The following is a 26,525-nucleotide window of genomic DNA, read 5'->3' on the forward strand; positions in this document are numbered from 1 at the left end:
ATTCTGCATATTATTGTGGTTTTAGTGATGACGTTACGATTCGTCAAACTATAACCAGAAATCTTTATTAAAAATGAACAGTTTGCCTTTTAAAATGATCGGTGTATGCCTATAGGTGAAAGTCATGCAAATCGTTTATAGTTGTATTAAGTGTAAAGTAAAAGATGATCCTTTTTCGCTCCTATGCAACGACTGTTCTATTATAAAACGTTATATAAAGAATAAAATTACACATTATAATTTCTAGATTTATAAATTAAGGTTATATTGCACAATTAAGAAATCCCACGAGGCTATGCAAATAACAATGGGATTAACCATAACTGGAAAGCGTGAGTTCTGACGGTACCCTGAGATTTGCTTTTTTTGTGGGGAAGGCGTAGTTTGTACTCCCATACAGTAGGTGGCGCTAAAGCTGTGGCAATTCCCCGAACGCCACCAATAAAATACAAGAGAATGAGAACAGAGTTTGTGATTGCAAACTCGTTTGCTTTGGTGCAGTTGTGTAATTCTGGTGTTCATTCTTATCTGGCAGTCACTACGGTTTACTAAAATGTTTGCTGCCAGGAGAGCGCTGCGTCTGTGTCAGAGAGCGGCAAATGTTAATTTATCGCGACGCGGATGCGCTGGGGCTGTTCCAGTAGATGACATCGTCAACGGTCTTACCGACGAGCAGATCCAGGTATCCCAAATACATAACTGCAAGCCAACACGTCAGCGCTTCTCGCTTCACATTCATTTACACGCATTTGAAGTTGGAGCTGTGTCGTCAGGACAGCTTACATGGTGACCTTGGACACGATTCAAGAATAAATACGTAAACGTCATGCTCGGTGGTTAGATCATGGCGCTAGCAACGCCAAGGTCATGGGTTCGATCCCAGGCGATTGCACACACTGAGATATAATGTAACGTATAATGCAGTGTAAGTCGCTTTGGATAAAAGCGTCTGCCAAATGCAGAAAATTTGTTTTTTTGCTGTCATAGTGTCAAATGTCTATCCCAAGTCGCTCTCAAATAGATTTACTTTCTTCATAATTTGTATCAAACTTAGCTGTCACATGGGTAACCATCCGGACACACATTGAAATAGAAGCTCCTTAGTAAAAAATATATTTCATGTCGTTGTATTAAAGTCCCAGTGAAATAAAAAATGACAATTCTTATTTTTTCATGAAATATTGTTTATAGTAAATAGCTTATCAGTGTTGGACATTTTTCTTATTTAAATTCATGTACTCCCTCATAATCTTCAGTTAAAATCTGAAAATGCACTTCCGCCCTGATCTGACTGTCCATCTCAAATGAAGTAAATAAGACTGCTTGGGTGGAGCATCTGTTAACTCCTCCCCTTCAAATGTCAGTCTGCTGCCAGATTAATTTAAAAGTCAATGAGCTGTTTTAAGGGTTGTTGGTGTAACGAGTTGTAATAAGTACAATCCAAATTAATGTATTGTTGTCTTTTTCACTAAAATCCTTATTTTATTATTGATTTATTTCTGTTTTTCTTTGAGCAATATATGTTATTTATTTTTGGAGACTTTTATTTTGACATTTGTTTGCTGCTCTCCTGGTGTCATTTTGAGTGTGCGCGCGCTTCTCACCAGTTCGCATTGCACATGCTGGTGAGAGGTAAGCGGTTTTATTAGAGCTCTTTAGTTTATGGCAAATTAAGTTTGCAAAGTTTGTAAATTAGTTAATATCTTTTAGTAAACACTATGGAGACTGTATAATGTGTTCTATTGTATGTAAATTACGTAAGTGGATTAATTATTTGGAGATATATTGTGTGAGCCGTATGACATGTGTTAGCAAGGTTTTGAATTAGTATTCAGCTAACTAATGTTGTATCATACAGGTGGTGTAGTAATGTGATGCTCACACGCCTTTTATCAATCTTATTGATGTCGATCCACAGGTATTTCACTTTTGTTTATATTGTGTTAATGGTTAGGTGTATTTTATATAATTGTTATTCCAGTTCGCATTGCACATGCTGGTGAGAGGTGGTGTAGTAATGTGATGCTCACACGCCTTTTATCAATCTTATTGATGTCGATCCACAGATGGTGGGAAATCCACGTTGACCATTAATAAACAGCGCAGATTGGTGAACCGCAGCAACGGTGTTTTAGTCCTTTTTGTACACAACGCAGAGAAAGAGAACTACATAACAGCGGTCGACAGCAGACCGGTTACATTGGTGCCGTGACCCGGATCAGAAGAATTGCTTCAGGATCAACGTCAGTTCGGTCGCCGAGGGACGCTGCATTGAGGTTCAGTTTTGTTGATAAAAGAACTGTGAGAATACAAACGGACATTTGGGACTTCTAATGTTGATTTTCTGCATTTTCCCATTTAAGTGATTTATTTTTCTAACATTTTCTGATATTTTTCAATTGTTTATTCTGTTTAAAAGTTCAAATGAAAACATGGCATTTAGGTTAAAGGATGATGAAATTGATGCTAATGAGACAATAACTGGATTAGGTCTTGGAAGGGGAAAGTTTCTTTTTGAAACTCCAATTGTGAGAGAGCATAAAGTGAATAGAACACCTCATGTGCTAAGTTCCACACGTGTAATTGATCATGATACTGTGCCCTTAGCTGTTCCAGACATAACAGATCCAAATTGGCAAGGGTTGATAGCACATATCGCTCAACAAGTGGGACAGACTATGTTAGCATCTCAAAAAGAGGCTAGTTATGGTGAAGGAGACAATAAGGGTGCGCAAACGCAAGGGCTAGGTACCAGTAAGACATTTTCAGACATACCTTCACTTAATTTGACTGGAGTGAGGTTGGTCATGCAGAGTGAAGCAAAAGAGCCCCCAATATACCGTGGTGATTCATCAGACAAGCTTGGAGTGCGTGAGTGGGAGGAGCTGATGGACATATATCTGAAAAAGAGAGGAATACCATTAGCAGAGCAGTATCAAGAGATTTTAGGCAGATTGATGGGCAAAGCTAAGGATGTTGTCAAAGTCACTCTTCGGAGTAATTCAGCTTTAAACCCAGTTGGGAACCCAAAGGTTATCATCGACATCCTGAAACAACATTTTAGCGATGTTAATTATTCATGTATGCCTTTGGCTGATTTCTATGGAACTGTGCCATTAGTAGGAGAGGATCCTGTCGAGTACTGGGTGCGGTTGAACAAAGCAGTGGATTTTGCGGAGGAAGCTTTAAAGAGACTTGGGCGACGAATGGATGATCCATGTCAAGAAGCTGCAATGATGTTTGTGAAGTACTGCCCTGATTCCACTCTTGCCGCAGTTTTCCGCTTCAAGGCTCCAGAAAAATGGACTGCACAGGAAATCCAAGAACAGCTTGATCGGTACCACACAGAGTTAAAAGAGCAGATGTCAGCCAAGTCAAAGCGTCACCCTGTTACAAGGCATGTCACCGCTCAAGTTCAGATGTTCAATGAGGATGAAGTGAATGTTGGTTCTCCGACAGAACTGGGTGAGTGCAGCGGAGTCAGTAATACACACACTATACAGGATGACAACAACTGTATGAGAACTCTGATTAATCTGCTCGACCGTGCGTTGTCTCAAAATGTTCAAATGCCATCTCGCCAGCTTCAAAGCAAGCTCTGCAAAGTATGCCAATCTCATGATCATTCTACTGTAACACATTGTCGACGAGAACATCTGTGTTTTGCATGCTTTCAACCCGGGCATGGAAAAAGGGATTGTACAAGTGACCGGTCCAGATCTAGCCCGGCACCATTCCGAGGTCCATTAGGTTTAAACTAGATGACTTGCGTTCGGAAGGGGGATGCGTGAGTACAAGTGAAGAACCCCTAAAGAGTGTTGATTTACACCAGTTTTATGAGAATGCACGTGTGCAGGCTCCCCCTGGGACCAAAGTGATTGCACAAAATGTTCAAGCAGTTGAGGCATTTGACGATTTATTCTATGCGCCAGTCAGTGTTAATAATGTGTTTTCGATTAAGGGAATGCTTGATACAGGCTCAATGGCCTGCACTTTTAGTGACAAAGCAGAAAAAAGAATGTTGAGCGAGAATGTATTGCCTCCGCCCACACCACTTCAGGAGGAAGTCGTCTTAGTAGGGTGTGGTGGCAAGGTTACAAGACCAAAATGCATGTATGAGGTCCAGTTGAAAGTTTATGGAGAGAGCTGTCTAGTGCCCATTCTCGTTGTACCCGGCCAGCGTGATGATCTAATCATTGGAACAAATGTCATAAAATTCCTTGCGCATCGGATGAAAAGTAGCAGTGATTTTTGGAGACTTATTTCTAATCATAGAGTGGAGCCAGTGGCAGGATGCGAACAGTTCCTGGATGTGATGGCCAACACGTGTCGGTGGAAGGGCTCTGAGCTACCAGATAAGGTGGGAACAATCAAGCTACAGCAGTGTGTCACTCTTCTGGCAAGGCAGGAACATCTTGTTTGGGGAAGGTTGCCAAAAAATGTCCCGATGTCACCCGGGAGCACGGTTGTAGTGGAACCTACAAATTCGAGGTCTGCGTCACGAGACATTATGGTCGGACGGGTTGTCACACCATTATGGGGTGATCGCTGGGTTCCTGTAAAAGTCACTAATTTCTCCGATAAGCCAGTCACTCTCAAGAGAAATCGCAAACTAGCAGACGTGTTCCCATGTGTTGCTATGGAAGATTTTGAACTTTTCCAAGGATTGAGTCGAGCTGAAGTGTCAGCGGAGGAGAGTCAGCATTCCCCTGGGTTGTCAGCTGATTTCAAACAGAGATTGGAAGCTGTTGGTCTTGCTGACCTCGACATTCATTGTGGTTCTGTCAATCATGCGACGAAGGAGAAGTTGGTACAGTTACTGGAGAGATACAACGACGTGTTTTCTAAACATTCACTGGACTGTGGAGAAGTAAGAGGTTTTGTTCATCGCATTCGGCTAATGGATGAACGTCCATTCAGACTCCCTTATCGTAGAGTGCCGCCTGCACACTACCAGAAGTTGCGACAGGTTTTGTCCCAGATGGAAGAACAAGGTATAATTAGAAAGTCTGTAAGTGAGTACGCTTCTCCGTTAGTCCTGGTGTGGAAGAAGGATGGAAGTTTAAGGCTATGCACTGATTTCAGATGGCTAAATGCAAGAACAATAAAGGATGCACATCCACTTCCACACCAGTCTGACTGTTTAGCTGCTCTGGGTGGAAACACACTCTTCAGCACTATGGACCTGACGTCAGGGTTTTATAACATCCCCATGGCTGAAGAGGATAAGAAATACACTGCGTTCACGACTCCTGTAGGCCTGCATGAGTATAATAGGATGCCGCAAGGGCTATGCAACAGTCCAGCTTCCTTTATGCGGATGATGGTGAGCATCTTCGGAGATTTGAACTTCAGTAGTTTGTTGTGTTATCTTGACGACTTGTTAGTGTTTGCTCCGAATGAACAGGAAGCGTTAGATAGACTGGAGGTCGTGTTCAGTCGTCTGAGGCAGTACAATCTTAAGTTGAGCCCTAAGAAATGCCATCTATTGAGAACCTCTGTAAAATTTTTGGGTCACATTATAGACAGGGACGGAGTTTCAGTAGATCCTGCCAAAGTTGATGTTATCTCAAAGCTGTCTAAGGCAGATCTTATGGAAGATGACGAATGTACTCCATCAGTGCAGAGGATCAAATCAGTTCTTGGGATGATCTTGTACTATCAACATTTCATTCCTGGATGTTCTACTTTGGCAAGGCCCCTTTTTGCTCTTACGGCTGGGCAGAGGAGAAAAAGAGGGATCAAGGGAGACATGAAAGCGGGAACTTACAGGAAGCTAAAGCCCACGGATTGGACTTCAGAATGTGATAGTGCATTATTCTGCCTCAAGGAGAGTCTGCTTCACAGTGTGGTTCTAGCACACCCTGACTTTAATCTGCCTCTGATTCTGGCGATTGATGCCTCACTGGATGGACTGGGAGCTGTATTATCTCAAGTGCCTACGGGCGAAGAGCGAGCTCGTCCAATCGCGTTTGCAAGTAAGACTCTCAGCAAATCACAGAGGAACTACCCAGTTCATAAGCTTGAGTTTCTGGCACTCAAATGGAGCGTGTGCGAGAAGTTTAGCCATTGGTTGAAAGGTCAAACATTCACAGTATGGACAGACAACAATCCTCTCACGTACATCATGTCCAAGGCAAAACTCGCTGCATGTGAGCAACGTTGGGTGTCCAAACTAGCAGCCTACAACTTTGAATTGAAGCATATTGCAGGGAGGAAAAATGTGGTGGCGGATGCTTTGAGTAGAGATCCTTTTGTCAAGACCGTGAGCTGCAGGCTAATGAAGGAGCTATATCATGATTTACTTGAGGAGGCTGAAGCGGTGGATGGAGATGGAGTTCGCGATGCTTTTCGTCAAGGAGCTCAAAATGTACAGATCTGTCTCCAATCCTGTCCTGTTTCACCTTCTGACAGTGCCACGATCAAAGCCTGCTTAAGTGTACATGATCAGTGGGAAGAGACTTCTCAAGCAAGAGCAGTGCAGCTAATTCAATCCTACCAAGATTTAATACCTGTTGGTATTGACACACTTCCTACAGTAGCTGCGGATGAAATTCGTGAAAGGCAAGAAGCTGATCCGGTCATTTCAAAAGTGACGTTCTTTGTGAACTTGAAGCGCCAACCATCGAGGCGTGAGAAGACCAACATGAGTTCCAGAACTCTAGCTCTTTTCAAGCAGTGGGACAAATTAAAGCTCAAGGATGGAATATTATATAGAGTCACACAAGATCCACACAGTAAACAGAAACGGCATCAGCTGATCTTACCTTCTAGTCTCAAGGGGCAGGCTTTAAAGGGTGTACATGATTTTGCGGGTCATCAGGGACAAGCCAGAACCATTCATCTAGCCCGCCAACGTTTTTTCTGGTCAGGAATGGGAAACGATGTGTGTGAATACATCAAGTGCTGTCAAAGATGTATCTTGGCCAAGACACCGGAACCATCGGCACGTGCCCCTCTTGAAAGCATTAAGACCTCTATGCCCATGGAGCTGGTATGCCTGGATTTCTGGTCTGCGGAGGATGCTAAGAAACGCTCCGTGAATGTGCTCGTTGTGACCGACCATTTCACAAAGCTGGCTCATGCCTTCCCTTGTGTGAATCAGTGCGCAAAACAGGTTGCAAGGAAGCTGTGGGATCGTGTATTCTGTGTGTACGGGTTCCCGAGTCGCATCCACACTGACCAGGGAGCCAACTTCGAGAGTACCCTTCTAAAGGAGTTATTGAAGCTATCAGGAGTATCAAAGTCTCACACCACCGCGTACCACCCTATGGGAAATGGAGGAGTAGAGAGGTTTAATCGGACCTTGGGAAGTATGCTCCGTACTCTGCCTCTAAAAGAGAAGCACAAATGGCCAGAGCAGATACAAACGCTGACTTTTGCCTACAACGCTACGGTCCACGAGACAACTGGGTACGCTCCATTTCAGCTCATGTTTGGTCGTGTACCAAGATTGCCGGTGGATGTTATGTTCAGACAGGTGCTGCATGACCCTGTGGTTATTGATCATGGTACTTACCTGAAATCGTTGATGTCATACCTTCATGAGGCTGTTGAGATTGCGCAGCGACATTCTGAAAAAGAGCAGAGGAAGCAGGCAAAAGGCTACAATAAGAAAATCAGAGGAGTGTGTCTGAACATTGGGGACCGTGTGCTGGTGGCGAATAAAGGAGAAAGAGGAAAGCGGAAACTAGCGGATAAGTGGGACCCTGTGGTGTACACCGTAGTAGACCGGAACCTGCAGAAGCACATTTACAAGCTAGAAGACGACAAAGGGAATGTGAAGGTTGTGCACAGGAACCTGGTTTTAGACATTAGTTTCCTACCTGTCGAATCGTCTGATGAGGGGGTAAGCATCCTGCTCCCTGCAGAGGATTCAGAGTGTGAGTCGCGTAGCATCAGAAGTGAGTCCTGTGTGGATGACTTTGAACCAACAGATGTGGAGGAAAGAACCAGGAGATGGGTGACTGTAGACTCCAGAAGTCCTGAGGTTCAAGACTCTGAAAGCCCTGTAGTTCCTGATTCTGATGATGAGGAGGCTGTGGCAACATGCCATTTCAGTTCGAAGGGAAAAGAGTCCAGTGACCAGTTGAAAATCAAAGAGAATAGTAGCAGGGATCTCCCTCAGGGTGGAGCTGAATCCAGTCCATCATCTCTTGATGTTAACATTGATTGTGACACAGATACACATACACGTCTACAAGTTCAAACTGACACTGATACCCAGGTTCCAGTTACTGATATTCAGGGTGTTAGGACACGGGCCGGTAGAGTTGTTAAGAAAGTGAACAGATTAATTGAGTCAATGGTTCAGAAACCCTTTAACCTCCAAGGTGTAGGACGTAATCTGGAAAAGAGAACTGGGTCATTCCTTTCTTTGTTCTAAACAGTATTCTGCTGTGTTTTGTTTTTGTATGATGTAAAAACGCACTTTTATTCCAAATATGAAACACTATGAGCAGGTCATTTATGGTGTACAAGGCACCGTATTGTTCCAAGATAATCTTCGGTTTGATCACCCTTAGGTTTTTCTTGACCTTTTAATGGGTAACTCATAAGTTGAACTAATGAATGTTTCATTGCAGACCTGTACTAGTTATTATTTGATTTGGATCAGGTACGGATTTTAGTGAAATCTGGAAGGGGTGAATGTAACGAGTTGTAATAAGTACAATCCAAATTAATGTATTGTTGTCTTTTTCACTAAAATCCTTATTTTATTATTGATTTATTTCTGTTTTTCTTTGAGCAATATATGTTATTTATTTTTGGAGACTTTTATTTTGACATTTGTTTGCTGCTCTCCTGGTGTCATTTTGAGTGTGCGCGCGCTTCTCACCAGTTCGCATTGCACATGCTGGTGAGAGGTAAGCGGTTTTATTAGAGCTCTTTAGTTTATGGCAAATTAAGTTTGCAAAGTTTGTAAATTAGTTAATATCTTTTAGTAAACACTATGGAGACTGTATAATGTGTTCTATTGTATGTAAATTACGTAAGTGGATTAATTATTTGGAGATATATTGTGTGAGCCGTATGACATGTGTTAGCAAGGTTTTGAATTAGTATTCAGCTAACTAATGTTGTATCATACAGGTGGTGTAGTAATGTGATGCTCACACGCCTTTTATCAATCTTATTGATGTCGATCCACAGGTATTTCACTTTTGTTTATATTGTGTTAATGGTTAGGTGTATTTTATATAATTGTTATTCCAGTTCGCATTGCACATGCTGGTGAGAGGTGGTGTAGTAATGTGATGCTCACACGCCTTTTATCAATCTTATTGATGTCGATCCACAGATGGTGGGAAATCCACGTTGACCATTAATAAACAGCGCAGATTGGTGAACCGCAGCAACGGTGTTTTAGTCCTTTTTGTACACAACGCAGAGAAAGAGAACTACATAACAGCGGTCGACAGCAGACCGGTTACATTGGCAGAAATCGATTCACCTAACTATCACAATTATTTAAGAAACGATTTAAGAATTGATTGGTTTATCTCAGAATCGATTTATTCTTTTATTTCACTTTTCCTAAGAGGTGTTGGAGTTACCACTTTTATTCCAACAGAGGGCGTAAAGCATTTGCTTGTGTCTGTATTAGATGACGTCGTATCCGTTTTAAGCTGGCGCGAGGATGCAAAAATCATTGTCGAGTTAGCGGATCAAAGCTCGAAAATTAATTCGGCACCGTCACGTTGTGGAAACACTTGGGATTTTACACTTTACTGGGAAAAGCACATGACTAAAACGGTATGCAAACGCTGCCATACACTGATAGCATATAGTGGCAATATGACCAACTTGAGTGCTAACCTTGCTCGGCACCATCTAGAGCTAAATGTCGAGCTGAACCCCAAACAACCTGCAGCAACTCAACAGACTCTGGATGTGACGTTGAAATGTATCACACAGTCGATTGCTCTTTTCATTTGCAAAGACATTCCTCCATATAGCGTATATATAAGGTACTTTAAATATACACTGTGTATGCAAATGCTCCTGAAATAAAAGTTTAGAAAGATGTGATGCATTGTTTTTGTTAATATGACTACTAATATACAGTCTCTTCAAGGGTAATTTTTATGCTTTGCTTATTTTTATGCTTTAATAAGCAAACATAAATCACATTAAATTGTAATATCGACTCGGAATAGTTATATAATCTCAATATATATATATATATATATATATATTGGATCAGCAAACAAGTATCGGGATAGTATTAAATTGGCAAATTAGTGTATCGTTACAGCCCTACTGTTTTTACACATCCAATCAATTTGCAGTCTAAAATGCAAGCCACGGCCACTAATTTTCTCCTTTGAAATTCCTTTTCACTCTGAAATGTGTCCGAATACGGAAGTAAAAATTATTGCAACTTCTCGGTTCACAGGCTATTTATGCCATTGGAAATGCATTCTGAAAGAGGTGGGAATGAATGCCGCCTTTTGATTGGACAGGACCATTGATGCTTGCTTGATTTTATTTCCTTCACAACTGTAGTTTTCAGAGCTGATGTGCAAGATGGCTCCGATATCTGGCAAAAATCACTAAATGTCTGAAGATCTTTGACTAGATGGACATAACACGATATTTTAAAGCAGCATATATCCAATGTTTTATAACTATTGCATGATGTAATAATGTCTCACAACCTGTGTGTATCATATCTCATTTTAACACCAGCTCAGACAGACGGTTCAGAGATTCTGCCAGGAGAAACTCGCTCCCCATGCCGATGAGATTGACAAGAAAAACGAGTTTCCTCGCATGAGGGTAAATTCATGAACATTACCTTTTCCAAAGTTCTTCAGGAGTCTTTAAGTAATTATCTAAGATGGTAAATTAAGAGTATAATAATGTATTTTTGCCATAGGAGTTTTGGAAGGAAATGGGGGAACTTGGACTGCTTGGAATCACTGCTCCAGGTTGGACTATTTACAAGCCTACTAGTTTTTCTTTAAGGTGAAATGTGTCATTTCTACGCCTTAAGCATCCACAGGAAAGAGTAGTGCTTTTCCAGACAGGTTTCACAAAAGTCAATCTATACCCTTGACCTAATTTTGTGACCGAGTGCCCTTATAAGAACATCAGCTTTTCAGTCTTTCATTGTCAATGACATAAGGGTTCTGATTTTTTTGTCCACGTATGCAGTGGAATACGGTGGAACGGGAATGGGATATCTGGATCATGTGATTGTCATGGAAGAGATCTCCCGGATATCTGGAGCTATTGCACTTAGCTATGGAGCTCACTCCAACCTGTGCGTAAATCAGATGGTTCGACATGCAAATCAGAAACAGAAGGAGAAGTACATGCCCAAAGTAGGCTTCCAAACTCTTTACAAATAGTATTATCATGTATCAGAATTAGCTTTGTACAGTAACATTCTCCGTAACGATAACACTGGGATGCCACAAATTTTTTCGTTATTAATAAAGAAAGATACAAATGTACACAATGTTAAAATATAAATATTTGTATAATTGACAAGGCTTCTAAGTTTAGTGATTGTTGTATAAATATCAGAATATGACAGGGTGGTGTCTTTCTCAAGAGTCACTAAAATATTGCGTATTTGTGTTAAGTTGTTGTCAGGGGAACATGTGGGAGCTTTGGCCATGAGTGAAACCAACTCTGGTTCTGACGTGGTGTCCATGAGACTGACAGCCAGAAAACAAGGTGACTGAAACGTCTTCTGAAATAAAATAAAAAGAAGGGCAGGGTTTTATTTTGCCTTTCCCTTTTTGATTGGTTTGTTGTAAGTTGGGCCTTGAGGGGAGAGCTAAAAATGCCTGGCCATTGGACAGTCAGTATGGTCCTACCTCTTTTTTGTTGCTTACATTATGTGGTAAGGAGTTATTGTTTAGAGGGGGAGAGAAGCTTAATTTTTTTTTAAAGATTACAAGTGCAAATTAATTTTGAAAAAATAATGGTGTGCACGGATAAATCATTTATAATAATCACTGCAGCACTGTGTAAAACACTTTCTTCTCAAACAATTTCCTGTTTGATTTCATGGTGACTTTAACACTCGGCCTGCTAATGTACTACTCATCATCACTGTGCGGTGTTATTACAAGCACTGCTATCAGATGTGTCATAACTGGTTACATATCCATATATTTTACAGTTGCATATTTATTTGCATATATTTTAGTGTTGACTTATTCAGTATTACCCAACTAGGTCATACAATAAAAGGTACATTGATGCACGTTTGTATCAATACATATGTGTGTGTGTAAATAAAATGTTTATCTTTTTGTAAAGGGGACCATTATGTGTTAAATGGAAATAAGTTCTGGATTACGAATGGTCCCGATGCGGATGTTCTTATTGTGTATGCTAAGACAGACCCAGAAGCAGCAGCCCGTGGCATCACCGCTTTCATCATCGAGAAGGTTAGACATGATCTGGTTCTTAATTGGTAAAAATACTTATTTGAGAGCTGTCATAGATTTAGTTTGGTTCAGTGAGGGTGCATTCTCCAAAAATGATCTTGCTGTTGGTTTTTGAAGGGCATCCCAGGATTCAGCACTGCGCAAAAGTTGGATAAACTGGGAATGAGGGGATCCAACACTTGTGAACTTGTGTTTGAAGATTGCATGGTTCCTGGTGAGTGAATGTGCAGGAGTATTTTATACATGTTTGTGATTTTATTATAAAATGTTCTCTTGTGGTTTTAGAGGAAAACGTATTGGGCCCGTTAAACAAAGGTGTATATGTTTTAATGAGTGGTTTGGACCTTGAGAGACTTGTTCTGGCTGCTGGACCTGTTGGGTAGCTATTGTTCTCTTTGTTACAAATACATGTTAAGTGAAAGTCAACAATCACACATGAATTGTTGAATAGTTAATATTTTATGTTAATATGTTGGACAATTTAGTATCATGCAGGCTGTGCTGGACCATGCAATCCCTTATCTACATGTTCGTGAAGCCTTTGGACATAAAATCGGCCTCTTTCAGGTATGATTTCAGACAATTGTGTGAGAATTTTCCCTTTTGGCTGCTATTTTGTTATTTATAAAGTGATTATATACACAAGAAGATAATCTAAATCCGTGGTTCTCGAAAGGGGGACCCAGCTGACTTCCAAGGGTGCCTTAAGATAACTGATATTTTAAATGAGACAAAATGAAAAAATACTAAAAACCTAGATATTTTCTGTTATTTGGTCATTTTATAATGGATTGATATTTTTCCAGTTAACGCCAAGCTCTAAAATATTTTATCTGGTAGAAATCTTGAATTTTTGTGAGTGGGAGTGGAGCCTTTAAATATTGTTAAAAACAGTGGGGGTCTTTGAGTCAAAAAGCCTCCTAAATGGAGGTAAATTATTTTAATTGTGAAGAGAAGGGTGAAAGAGTTAATGAATTGTCTTGGAAAGTCCAGAATAACAGGCATTTAACAAACAAACAAAAATAATTATCCGCTGCTTAAATGTTTAGTGCCCTAATTATCTCGCTGAGACTCTGTCACCTATAAAATAATAATTTCTGTCTGTTGACTAGCTGATGCAAGGAAAAATGGCTGATATGTATACACGGCTTAGTTCGTGTCGGCAGTATTTATACAATGTAGCCCGGGCTTGTGACAAAGGCCATTTCAGTGCTAAGGTAAGAGCTTTTTATACAGTTTTTCTTGTCTTATTTTGTTTCATAATGTTTCGCGTCAGCCTGGAACTGATGCATGCATTGATTTGTGATGTTATTGTAGGACTGCGCTGGGGTAATTCTTTATTGTGCTGAGAACGCGACTCAAGTTGCCTTGGATGGGATTCAGTGCCTGGGTGAGTGCCTAGTAGTTAGCACAGCAGAAACTGAAAGAAATAGCTCCTTTTGCAGGGCCAACCCCTTCCATCTTCATTCATTCTGGTTGTTGCAGTGAATTACCTGGTGGATAAACAGTCAAACTTCAACTAGTTGCCATTTATTGAGTAGATGCTGCTTTTAAATGTGTCTTATCAGGCACGTGGCAAAGTAATGCCTGATGTGATGCCATGTTTAAAGTCTTTGGTTTTCTTTGCAGTTTGATGTTACGGCTTAAAACCTTGTTGACTTATTTGCTTCCACAGGTGGAAATGGGTACATTAATGACTACCCAATGGGCCGCTTTCTAAGGGATGCTAAGCTTTATGAGATTGGAGCTGGCACCAGTGAAATCAGAAGACTGATCATTGGCAGGTCTTTCAATGAAATGTTCAAATAGAAGTAGCATTTTTCTGGATGAGTGTCAGATCTTATTTAGCACCCCTTGTTATAAGCTAAAGTTTTCATTAGACACTTTAACTACAATAAATGCTGTTGTGTTTTGTTATTCATGAAGGTGTGCTTCAAATGTAAAAAATCACTGACACCGTAGGATACGTTCTCATTGACATCCTCTACTGTCGCAAAGTGGTCACACCACAAGAGCAAACGCAATAAGAGATTTATTGGTTAACTTGCAAGGAATTTCTTAAGGACAGAAAATAAATTCTTCATAACAGACCGAAATGCACTTTGTCCCTTTTTGAAATAAAAACATTAATGGTGGGGCACACTCTTTTGACAAGTCCTTTTTCCTAGAAGCTTTTGACATATTTTGGGTGTATCTGTATCTCGCTGTAGAGGTAATTGTCTCTTCTCAGATCGCTGTTCTTACATAAAAAGTATTTTGCATATAACCCTAGCATGATGTGACCTTGTTGGTGTCATTTTTTTGTGAAGAAAATTTACAGGATCTTTAATGCAGTGAATGTAGTTTAGAAGTTCTCTTTATATGTTTGCCTTCAAACATTCTGTAATTTTCCAGGAAATTACAGGGTTTTATTAACACATCAAACTTCAGCCTTACTGGTTAATCATTTCTTGTCTGTACAATAATCAGAAGATGTTTGTTATTATAATGATTGTTTGGAATAAAAAGCTAAAATCTTTGTTGCTTTTGATTTTGTTATTACGGGTTTTAATATATTGCATTAGCACGGTCTCGTTGCATTTAGACATAAGTTGCTGTTTTTAGTCTCGGCTCATAAAACAAAGTTTGTTTACCTTGGATTTTGCATATCTAAATACAATTCTTTTAGCATGTGTTGATATACATTATTTATTTTGTATATATATTTTTTTACAATTAACTTTAAACATTTTCACATGCACACAAATATGAAGGTTCCAGCTGCATATTATAAAGTTCCATCATCTGTTTCTCTCTCCAGCATGTTCTTCGTATTCATTCATTATATATCCGTCTATAATCCATCTCACTTTTGCATGCTCCTTGTAGGTTGTAGACACACAGCACGGTTCCTTTTTCTTATTCCAATGTCATGCTTTTCTATATCATGAAACAAGAAGCCTTTCCTTATTGGCTCCACACCAGCACCTGCCTCATTCATAAATCTAGAAATATCTGGCAAAAGTGTGTTTATTTCATGTTTTTTTACAGCAAGAGTAGCAAATTGGAGCACAGTGGACGTAAAATGTCCTACGCTGATTTAAGCATTAAAATACAAAGAAGTGCATACAACATGCATACATCCATAAAATAAAATGGGTACAAAAGTGGTGAATGTATTTTTTTCATTTATTCATTGCTTCTCTCATTCAAACGCTAACATTTTACAAGTATGTGTATAGGCATACTTTACAAAGAAACAGCTCAAATTGCTGTAATAACTTTTTATCATACCATAAGTGGACACTTAAAAAGGTCATAAACTGCAGCTCATATAAATTAACAAAATGATTCGATTGAACGTCTTTTTAATCCAGGTGAGCAGTTTCTATTATGGTATAAGGTGTGTGCGCACCTACTTGTTTATTAAAACGTATAAATCACTTGCTTTTATAATGAGCTTCTTTAAACACACACACTGTAGATTAACATCACATTAAACAGTGATGGTTTTTGTTTCAACTGTGCCCGTAGCCCTTTAAGAAACTCCATGATATCCCAGCATGCGATACGTCAACCCACGGGTTGTGTCACAAAACCTTGCGGGCTACCTAACTAGACAGCATTTTGGCCCGCGATGTCGCATTCCTCGTCCGCGTTCCGTGCATTGTTTCTTTCATAACTACGAACAGCAATTCTGCAAATCAATCGTTCGTTCCAGATCACCCCAGCCGACGACAGCTGCTCAAAAATGCCATCTATGTAGACAGCTGACTGGGGTTTGAGTCACAGCCATAGAAAGCGGATGGTGGCGTTACATAAACTCCACGGCAAAAGTGTTTGTGTCAGTTCGTGTGGGTCTGCTGTATTCCAGGTGTACTGCTCAGGATGACAGTAGACGGTAGACGGGACCAAAACAGCGTGTAATGAAGAAGTCCGTCTTTTAAACCACGGCACGCGTGATAAGGTAAAAGACTGTGTTCGTCTGGTGTGGGGTTTTCTGTACGTAAAGTTTTTAGACGGATACTTTTATCGTTCTCCGACATTGAGTTGCGTTGTGTCTCCATTGCATTGATGCTAATTAATTAAAAGGGCAACCGCCAAACCCTGATTGCAAACGTATTACATAGCGAGCGTTTTCGTTTCGTTTCCCAATGACGGGGTTTAAAGATTCATCTCTACATCACATCACATCTCGACGCGACGAAAGAATGCGCTCATTATAAACAACTAATCTGAAAGAACGCGCCCGCTATAATTTGGTGCGTTGTTTTGGTCAATCGCGTCGCGTCGCCTGGAGTGTAGTTGGGTGTTTCGCGTGTCTGATCTTTTGTTTGTTAGTGATGATATCACGGGTTGCAGTCTTTTACATAGGCACTTCTTGTTCTCTGGCGAAAACACTAGAACATCAGCGTGAAACTGGCGTGTTTACGAAGTTCATCGTCTCTGATCAAGGGATTGATTCTTGGCAGGTTACGTTTCATTGCGATTTAATGTGCTGACATTCATATTTGTCACGATTACAACTTAGATTCTTCCATTCTGGGTTGGTTCTTTAATCTATTCTTAAATGTCTTCCAAGGTCCGTCTTTTAAGTTATAAAATAATTATGAATGTGTAATAACATGAAGAAAACAGTTATTGAGTGATTGGAAATGACATTTGCTGTCATTTGCACATCCACATTTATAGTGTAGTACAATATCAAGTTTATTCATACTCGCTTGGTGACATTTTTCGCTCATTCTTTATTTGTCTTAGCACAATATTCAGTTTTGCATTGGTTAGTTGGCTGGTTGCTTGGAACCCACACACTGTTATCATGTTAGATGATCCATTTTATGTTAACCAATTAAAATCATAATTTCTAAATGACATAATTTCAGGATGACAGTAGACGGTAGACGGGACCAAAACAGCGTGTAATGAAGAAGTCATTGATTCTTGTTAGGTCTGTTAGGTAGGTTGCCATGTGAAAGATATTAAATATTAACATTAAATATTAAGCATTTCATTGGTTTCATTTAACCGAAAAGCCTGGTTCTTAAGAAATCGTGATCTGTACAAAACCCATACAATTCATACATGTCATGTTCATCAAAACAGTTCTTATCCTTAACATTGGATTAAAGGTGAAATGTTTTGTTTAAACCGTCAAAGTAAAATATAACCTACGGTCTAAATGCTACTATCAAGAAAGGATAAAAATAACACACAGGTCTGCTGAATATAAAGTGACAGTAATTGCGGTATTACATAGATGGAAAGCCTGAAGTGGAAGCCAGAGGGAAATGAAAAGACTTTATGAGTAAGGAAGATTAGAGATGGGTTTCATTCCCTGTTTCGGGTTCACAGCCCATCACACACTCACACATATACTATATATATATATATACAGAGGTGGGTAGAGTAGACAAAATCTATACTCAAGTAAAAGTACAAGTAACAAGAGAAATTGTTATTCAAGTCAAAGTAAAAGTCATTATTTAAAAAATTGCTTGTGTAAAAGTAAAAATGTATGCAATGAAAGAAAACTACTCAAGTAGATAGTTACTTAGTTACTTTGTAACTGATTATACTGTATAGGCCTACTGTTCATAAAAGAAATATTAACACCAATATATTGATATTATATTTTAATCAATATTTTAATTATTATTATTATTATCATAAGCAAATATCTTTGCAATATACACACAGAGACTACAGAATAGACTAACACAGAAGAGACAAGCATGTAGATTCAATCTAGTCCTAATATCAATGTAGCCTACACAACTACTTATTTAGAATAATAGACCATGTCAAACTAAATTGAACCTGCAGAGTTTTGCGTTTACAATGCATTTAACTAAACTCATATCATTTCTTAAGATGATCTAAAACATCTGCCGTGCTCTCTTATATGAAATACAAACTGATCTTACACTAAATTAATGTTTTCACATGTTGTGTCACATCTGTGTGTAGTGAAAAGCTCTTACTTAAATACAGTAAACTGTGTACCACACGCCCATCAATAAGTTGTCTACCTTCTGTTCTTCAAAATGTATATTTCTGCAAGCCCACGTTTCTGTGTCTAACAGATCGCGCGCATGTTGCTGTGTCTGACAAACAGGTCGCGCGGGTGCGGGCATTTATCATTGCTGGCAAACAATATGACACATTTGCAGTTTTGATTGCAAACTGTTTCGTGAACCTATTCAGACGGTTTTGCCCATTGTTCAATTAATACTTTCAAAAGAATCGACTCAAAGAATCAATCAATCGGGAATGCCCGTAAAAAGAGACGACAACCTTGAAATAAACAACACATTTTATAATGCATATTTTAAAATGAAGGAACGTCACGCAATGTAACGAAGTTAAAATACAGATTTTCTATTAGAAATATACTCAAGCAAGAGTAAAAGTACCCACTTTTCATTTGACTTTAAAAGTACATATTTTCCAAAATGTTACTGTAGTCAATGTAATGAAGTAAATGTAGCGTGTTACAACCCACCTCTGTATATATATATATATATACAGCATATATTGGTCCTCAAATATTAGCCTCCCTGAATAAATTTACATTTTACATTTAGGCATTTGGCAGACGCTTTTATCCAAAGTGACTTACATTGCATTATCCTATACATTTTACATATGTATCTGCAATCCCCTGGGATCGAACCCACAACCGTTGTTAATGCAATGCTCTTACCACTGAGCTACAGGAAATTGGGATCGGCATGTAGGTAGTGATTTTGGGCCGTAAAATAGCATTTCGATAATAGCATTTCAATAAGTGCAGTAACGGCAAATGAATTTGAGAGTATTCTAGTGTGTACTAGACTTTTTCTTAGTTAAAGAGATTAAAAGGCCTTTATGAATGGCAGGGTAGTGGACTGTATAGCCTGTTTAATGGCTTTATAGAAAGTTGTATACAATTATTTAAAATCGTCTTTAAAGGTGGCAAATTAAAATGAAATGCTAAGTTGTTTTAGGCTTTTAATTTGGCATAATAAACATCAGTTAAGTTTGCAGATTCAGAAATAATTTCCTATTACGTTCTGCCCACTTTCATTGTCAAATGTGCTTAGCACAGATCAATCTCTCACCAAATCAACTTGTGTTTAACATGAATTATTACCTCCTGGGAGAGAGAAATCCATCAAACATGTGTGCATGATTAGAATAGCAGAGCATGATCATCTGCGATATCCCATTACAGACGGCAGCGTCAGTACAGAAAATTGACTTTCAGATTAATGGACTAGAACCACTTTTACAGAATTTGTACAATATGGAGTGTAACACACAAGCGCCCCATCTCCATTAGTTTCACACCAAATCTGAAAATTTGACATGGAGGATTGGGTTTGTAAAGGCAAAGTTGTAATGATTTCATTGTTACACATTACAAGTGTGAATGCATGCGTTTATGCATTCCCATCTTTAGACCATTGACTCTGCAGCTGGTGAATACAAGATAAAAAGTAATAATCACTATTGATTTAATACAAATATATTACAGTGCATGGGCCAAAGTCAGTTAAGGCTGGAATACACTACAAGACTTTTGCTCAGATTTTGCCCAGAATTTCAGTCTGGACTTGTTGCAGAAAGTCTGCGCTAGTCTGCAGATTGTATCGCGTAGTGTGTGATGCCCTGTTTTTCTCTGCAAACTTTCAAAAAGTCTGCAAGTGTGTGATGTTCAGTTTAAAAAAATCTGGAATGAAGAGCATTTAAATACAACATTGTGACACATTTGTCTTTTACTTTGCCTGTTAACAATGGCAGATTATTTATTATCTAAACCTGGTTTATAGAACTGGTAGATGCATAATTGTTTCACAATTGCTCACATGTTTCTTTCTGTTATATGCGATAAATCTTCATACAACAGTTATGAGTAATCTGACCAGATAAATTAAACAAGTTATTCTTGCTCATAATTGTTCCTGTTGTCTTTCTCCTCATCCATGTTTCTTTGAATTATTACGTGTACCAAAATGTGAATACCAAATGCCAGCTGACTAATCTCTGATGACTAATCTCTGTTTTCCAGTGATGGCAGTACTGAATAATGTTTACTATAATCATCACATTTTTTTATTGTATAGACGCAAAAGCTCACTGTGTGACACTATACGAAACAAATGTGTTATTTTTTTATTCAGATACTTATTTTCGATGATATTCTGGTTGAGATACAGACTCACAATCGCTCGTATGAAATTACTCATCTCCCTTCTGTTCATCCCCAAAGGCAAGAAAATTTTCAGCCTTCATCAAAACTACTTTCATTTGAATGAAGACACTTCGCCGTGTCCTTCATATTCCTCTCGGACTCATTTCCCTGAGATTTCCAACTCTCACATATGTTCGAAGAGGAAGAGTTGTTTCATGTGGACAATCTTAAACACATCACGACCTGGTCCAGCGCCAGAGCCGCAGCTGTGAAATATACTAGTATGTTCGTAGACAGAATGGGGGGTAAGAGTGGCCACCAAAACTAGTTTCAGCTGTTTTCTGCCTCACAGCTGCGGTCACTGAAGAGGTTGAAGCTCTCCAGTCTATTAGCGCTGCTCAAATGTTTGCACTAAAAAGACAGTTAAGCCCGTTCGCAAGCCACACGAAAATCTTTTAAGTGATAGAGAGACGTCTGAAATTCGGGGAGCACATGGTCTCTGCAATCACAGATGGCGACACACGGTGTGCGAGAACAGAACATACACCCTCTGTTGTTTGTGCTGGTCGGAATTACACAGCTGGAAATCCAGTCAGTTCAGTGTTGACTTTTCTCTCCAAATGCTGACAGAATCTAAAGGAGTTGATCCCTTCATTGTAAACTTACCAGGATTTGACATAAAAATGTACTCAGAGAGAAGACGTCCCTCACCATTTCCTGGGCATGTTGCCCTGCATCTTGTTTGCCTTTGAAGAAACGTTCTTTAACAACTAACAAGAGTTCGACTTCCTGTGTTCTGTCAGTTCATTGGCAGCAGACTGTCATTTGAGAGTCTGAACTAATGACACCACAGAACACTGTACATCCAAAATGTGTCGATATTCTTCCACTTTATATATATATATATATATATATATAAATAGTGTGATACTATTCTTATAAAAACAATTCTTTACAATTAACAATTTTGACTCACCCTAATAGTGTTTTAAACCTTAACTACTCTACAATGGAAGACAAATACAGATATCAGTTTTCAACTATCCAGTTTGCAAAAGTATTTAATTTTACATAGACATTATATGTCTAGTTTTGTCTATGTATTGTTGTTCCCATAGATTTGAGATCTTAATAGATTTTCAAATGTTAAATGTTTTTGATTAAAGGAATACTCCACCTAAAAATGAAAATTCGGTCATCATTTACTCACCCTCAAGTTGTTCCAAACCTGTAAGCAATTACTTTGTTCTGCTGAACACAAAGAAAGATATTTGGAAAAATGTTAGCAACTGACATTTCTGGGACATTCAATGATTGTATTTATTTTGTTCTTTTGATCACAAAATGTGATATTTTGAAGACTTTAGGATGGCAAATAGTTCTAGGGCACCTCAACTCAAACTCACGTTTATGTCACATCACCAGGTGTGGTGAGTGAAAGTCTTGGGTGTGTACTCCATACAAAGTAGAATGCAGCTGGACAGACAACTGTGTGATAAACAACTGTATGACCTCACAAACTTAAGTGACAGTATGTAGTGCAGACAAACTGTCTAAAAAAAGACAATATACATTATACACAAATGGACATTATGTACACAAGATATACACGTTAGACGTTGAATATACACATTAAATATGCAGGTGTACACATATGAATGTGTATTTATAATGGATCAAGCATATAGTACGGATAAAGGTATGCAAATGGATGGTTATTGCATTAGGTGCAATACATGATGCATTATAGTCCATAAAACTGTAGTGCATGGTCAAAAGAAGTTTGAGCTTGAAGAGTGTGTCAGTTTTTGATGTTGAGCAGTCTAATAGCCTGAGGAAAAAAACGAAGGTTGTCCTTCAACCGGTTTGTGCAAGACCGGATGCTCAGGTATCGTCTGCCCGATGGCAGAATGGAGAGCAGATTAATACCTCTGACTACTATTTGAAGTTTTCTTACTATGGTAGTCCGGGTATCTTTCATTGTGTTCAACAAAACAATGAAATTTAGACAGGTTTGGAAGAACTTTCATTTTAAGGTGGAGTATCCCTTTAACCATACACCCCAACAAGAACCTTTTAGGAACCTTTATTTTTTATGAGTGCAGGATCTCAGCAAAGGTATACAGGACATAGTATTCATTTGAGAACCAACATATTGTAAAGCTCGCTAATTACATTAATAATAGGGAGGGAAGTTGGAAAATATGCCATAGCTTTGTCACAACCCTTCTTTATATAGGGAGGTTTAATAGCTTTACGCCCCATAGTTGAACATCTATTTGCATAGTTTTTGCTTTTACTACATTAGTTATAATGCTTTTTGTAACAATGCACTTGCAATTACAAATAATGGTTTACTTAAGAGATTTCTGGCTGCACCCTGGACTGCTTAACTACGTAACTCACCAAAAAAATGGAAAGACTCATAATTTTTTGAAATTGCAACCAGTGTGTGCTAGGGAGATGCTTGGTTGAATGTTTTATTGGTATTTGATTTATAATATTTTTTTAAACTCAAAGGGGTATATTTAAGTGAACAATTATAATGGAGTAGTCAGTTAGTAATTATTTCGTTATCAATGTGAGAACCAATGGAGGCTTTTTAGCGACCACTGGTAGTAAAGATCGAAAGTGTCTAAATAGAGAATGTTCAGTTTGCTTTGATCAGTAGATTAATGTATTAATCTGTAATTGACTTTTACTGGCCCTAATTATTGTTATCAGCAAAATGATGATTGCTCATTCTTCAGTTGATACAATCTTGATTAAATATATAACTACCTGAACATCATTTGAATTTTCATTTACAACCATTTTAAAGAACACCAGCCTGAAACGGAAGTAGAAATTGTCTTTATTTCGTATCGTGATGTAAATCCGAGTGAAACAATTTCTGAAATGAGAAAAAATGCAGGGCAGGACTTGATTTTGTCCATCGAGTGCTGATTGGATCGTTTAAAGTTTGGCGTTGCCAACAAAATGGAGGTAGATTTGTAAACCAGTTTGAAATCAGTCAGTCATTGAAGCCCAGCCCTTGTGCCATTCGTCGTGACCAGACGAGGTGATTTTCGAGGGGGGTCAACATTTTTTATTTAAGATTACAAGTGCAAATGTTTGAAAAAAAGCCCACAGATAAATAATTTATCAATTATGCAACAATACTAATGAACAAATACTCCAACACTGTGTTAAGCAATAAGACTTACCCTTTTATTTCATGCCCACTTTAACAAAGTCACTATATTTGTAAAATACAAATAAAAACATTTGTGTCCTCATGCTGAAGTCTAACAAAGAACCATGCCATGACAGTCAAATTTCTACTGTGGGTGCCACTACACACTTTATATAGTCATTATATACTCACCACAAATCCTCAGTGATGGGAAAATGTTAGAGAAGAGTAGCCAGGACACTTCCAGGGAACGTCAGAAAGCTTCACTTTAGTTCACTAAAGTGATTATTGTGAGTGGCTAAACTGACAGAAGGTTGCACAGTGAACTCATGGCAAATGTGTTCGTGTCAGTATCAGACCGTTCTGCTGCACTCTTGGTGCGATGACTCAGTAGGTTCACATTAGTGCTTTTTCAGCCTGCAAATGAACAGAATGGTTTAACCAGTATGATCTTTACCACCCGATTCTTCAATACAGGAGAATATATTTTCTCATAATGTCCGACATACTGTGAGGTATTGTGCAATATCATCTAGAGTTGAAAAAACACGGTAATGACATCTTTAGAAGATGAATGTTTGGAGTGAAAATATTGAATAAAAGATGAGCATTGTCCATCCATCAGCATAAAGATTGGCAAACTCTAGCTGTTTATCCAGTGCTGTAGTCTATGGTGATACGCAGGTACACGCCATTTACCCACTAGAAAATAGAAAGGCACGAGGATACGTAACAACATCATTTTCATATTGTCAGAAAACTGAGGCACACTGACTTTTGGACCATTGGTGCAACTGGGAGATATGAAACAAAATGAGATAATAAAAGGCAAGCATTTAAACTATACTATTTCAGTGTTTTTGTGTCCTTGAAGCTACTGCCGCTTTGGATGACGCAGCAGCTGCAGCAGGTGTTACAGAAAATTAGCCCGAGGAGGCTCATGCTACGCTGTACGTGGGGTCCCCCTCTGTCACATTAGCGTCCTGGGTTTCTCTGTTGCCGGTGTGTTATACTTTCTTCTGATAACTCACCCCAACTTTTAAAACCACTGCATATTCTTTAATAAAATGAGCATATTGGTTATCATTAACATAACTGTAGGGGATTGTTGGTATATTAAATTGTATCTAACTAGCCAACTTCGCAAAGGTTTGTTTCGTGGTGAATCAATAAATGAGGGAGAAAGATAACTTATTCAACAATGTAGGCTATATACTGTAATTGTTTTAGATGATAAGAGATGAGAACTCCAAGCCAGCCTTGTGAAAGGCAAGCTAGAGACACTGCCAGCACTGTAGTCTTTGACATGGCCTTAGTCGGTCAAAGTCATTAACGCCCAAGACATTTTCTTACATTCTGTAATAGAAAAATGTGTAGTTCGTAATGGTATTTTAATGGAAACCATTTAAATGTATGTAATGGTTTCTAGTTTTTAACAGGGTGGGCTAATGTAGAAATAGGATATTACAAATAAATGACTTTATAGCTGGGTTATCACATGGAACACAAATGTGCATTGAAAATTGCCAGCTGATAAAACCTGAGCTTTAGGATTGAACACATATACCATCTAAGGCTAAATGTAGCTCTTAACTGACTACAAAACCAGCAAGTTCCCCCAGCTGTCATTGGCAATTGAAATATTGCTTGCAACAAGTCTTTCAGAATGCTCTTGATTACATATAGAGGCATACTCCATGCGTTCTTGAGTGTGATGGTGCTCATGGGTTGTTGATCTGGGATGGTTGAGTAGGCTGGGAGAGAAAAAATCAGAGTATACTCAGTACAGAAAATAGTATATCCCCTTGGTCTGATTTATCAAAAGCCGAGAGTCTATGTGAAATTAGACTGAATTATATGCATGAAATAGACTGTAAAGGCTCAAGGTTTGGTCTAGATTAAGAAAACCCTAAAACTATAAATAAAATTTTCTTGTTAAACCAGGATGAGAACAGATAGAAATATGTTAGTATTGATGAAAGAGCCAATTTTAAGGCTATTCTGTTTAAGCTATAAACATGTGTAAAAATGGATTTTGTTCAAGTGCTAATTCTTACCTATACCTTTACGTTTATTTGTTCGGTTGTTCAGTTTCAGAAGTAAGATGGATATTTGAGTACACAGTCATTTGCCTTGCATTTTACATGATTCATTCATAAAGGTGAAAATCACAGTTTCATTTTCTAAAGCTTTTTTCCACTCAGGACACTAATGGACTCTCATATAAGGGCCTTATATTTCCGCCCACTTTGTTGCTGTGTTGATGCTGTAGCTCGGACTGTTTGACTTCCTGTCAGAAACGTGTTTTAAAGGCTCCCTTGTTATTTCTTAAGACTGACTGTATAATCCATAGGATGTGCAGTCATGCACTTTTCATTTAAATTAAACTAAATCACAATTTGATCCTTCCTTTACAGTATTTTATTTCATTGCGAGCTCTGATAATGTTTGAGGATGATTCTCTTTAAAATCCTATTGTGTAAGATCTGGCGTCAAACAAGTTTTGTAAGAGCTTATCCATTTGATCCATAGAGCAGGTGACTTGTCTAAATGTAGTGTGTTTGTTGATTTTTTTATTAAATTTAACACGTCACGTTTTGAAATGAACATAATGTGTAAAGATTAGTGTTTGAATATTTTCCGACCGTAGTTATTTCCATGAGCACAAATCTTGGTGCTAAAGCATATAATGATAGCCTATTCTAAACAATTGTGTGCTTCTAATTTTATTGCAACTGTTTAGGCAGGGCCCTTTTCTATGACAATGTTGCTGTATATAAAGCGG

The 26,525-nt window shown here is 38.6% G+C and overlaps 2 protein-coding genes across 3 annotated transcripts in view; both read left to right on the forward strand.

The window, feature by feature from the left end:
• Window positions 1-437: 437 nt before the first annotated feature.
• ivd (isovaleryl-CoA dehydrogenase) lies at window positions 438-14,928 on the forward strand. 2 transcript variants are annotated; one of them, XM_079458727.1, is made up of 12 exons: window positions 438-682; window positions 10,693-10,782; window positions 10,883-10,934; window positions 11,161-11,330; window positions 11,595-11,688; window positions 12,280-12,410; window positions 12,528-12,624; window positions 12,696-12,789; window positions 12,896-12,977; window positions 13,523-13,627; window positions 13,728-13,800; window positions 14,086-14,928. In XM_079458727.1, the coding sequence occupies exons 1-12, from the start codon at window positions 554-556 to the stop codon at window positions 14,217-14,219; spliced, it is 1,251 nt and encodes a 416-aa protein (XP_079314853.1). In that variant the 5' UTR covers window positions 438-553; the 3' UTR covers window positions 14,220-14,928. The 2 variants fall into 2 exon arrangements, with proteins under 2 accessions (XP_079314853.1, XP_079314854.1); XM_079458728.1 differs by having other exon boundaries at window positions 459-682; window positions 12,364-12,410.
• A 1,233-nt stretch (window positions 14,929-16,161) lies between these two features.
• The window catches only part of bahd1 (bromo adjacent homology domain containing 1), a 32,339-nt gene continuing 21,975 nt past the window's right edge, over window positions 16,162-26,525 (forward strand). The window contains exon 1 of the mRNA XM_079458454.1: window positions 16,162-16,356. The gene's annotated coding sequence lies outside the window, so the exon portion shown is untranslated. The remainder of the gene's footprint in view (window positions 16,357-26,525) is intronic.

The sequence above is a fragment of the Barbatula barbatula genome (assembly GCF_947034865.1).
Source record: "Barbatula barbatula genome assembly, chromosome: 6".
Lineage (NCBI taxonomy): Eukaryota > Metazoa > Chordata > Actinopteri > Cypriniformes > Nemacheilidae > Barbatula > Barbatula barbatula.

Coding starts and splice junctions, on each gene's coding strand:
- ivd (XM_079458727.1), top strand. CDS start 554: ATGTTTGCTGCCAGGAGAGCGCTGCGTCTGTGTCAGAGAGCGGCAAAT. Junction 12,625..12,695: donor TGAAGATTGCATGGTTCCTG/GTGAGTGAATGT, acceptor TTGTGGTTTTAG/AGGAAAACGTATTGGGCCCG. Junction 12,790..12,895: donor CTGGCTGCTGGACCTGTTGG/GTAGCTATTGTT, acceptor TGGACAATTTAG/TATCATGCAGGCTGTGCTGG.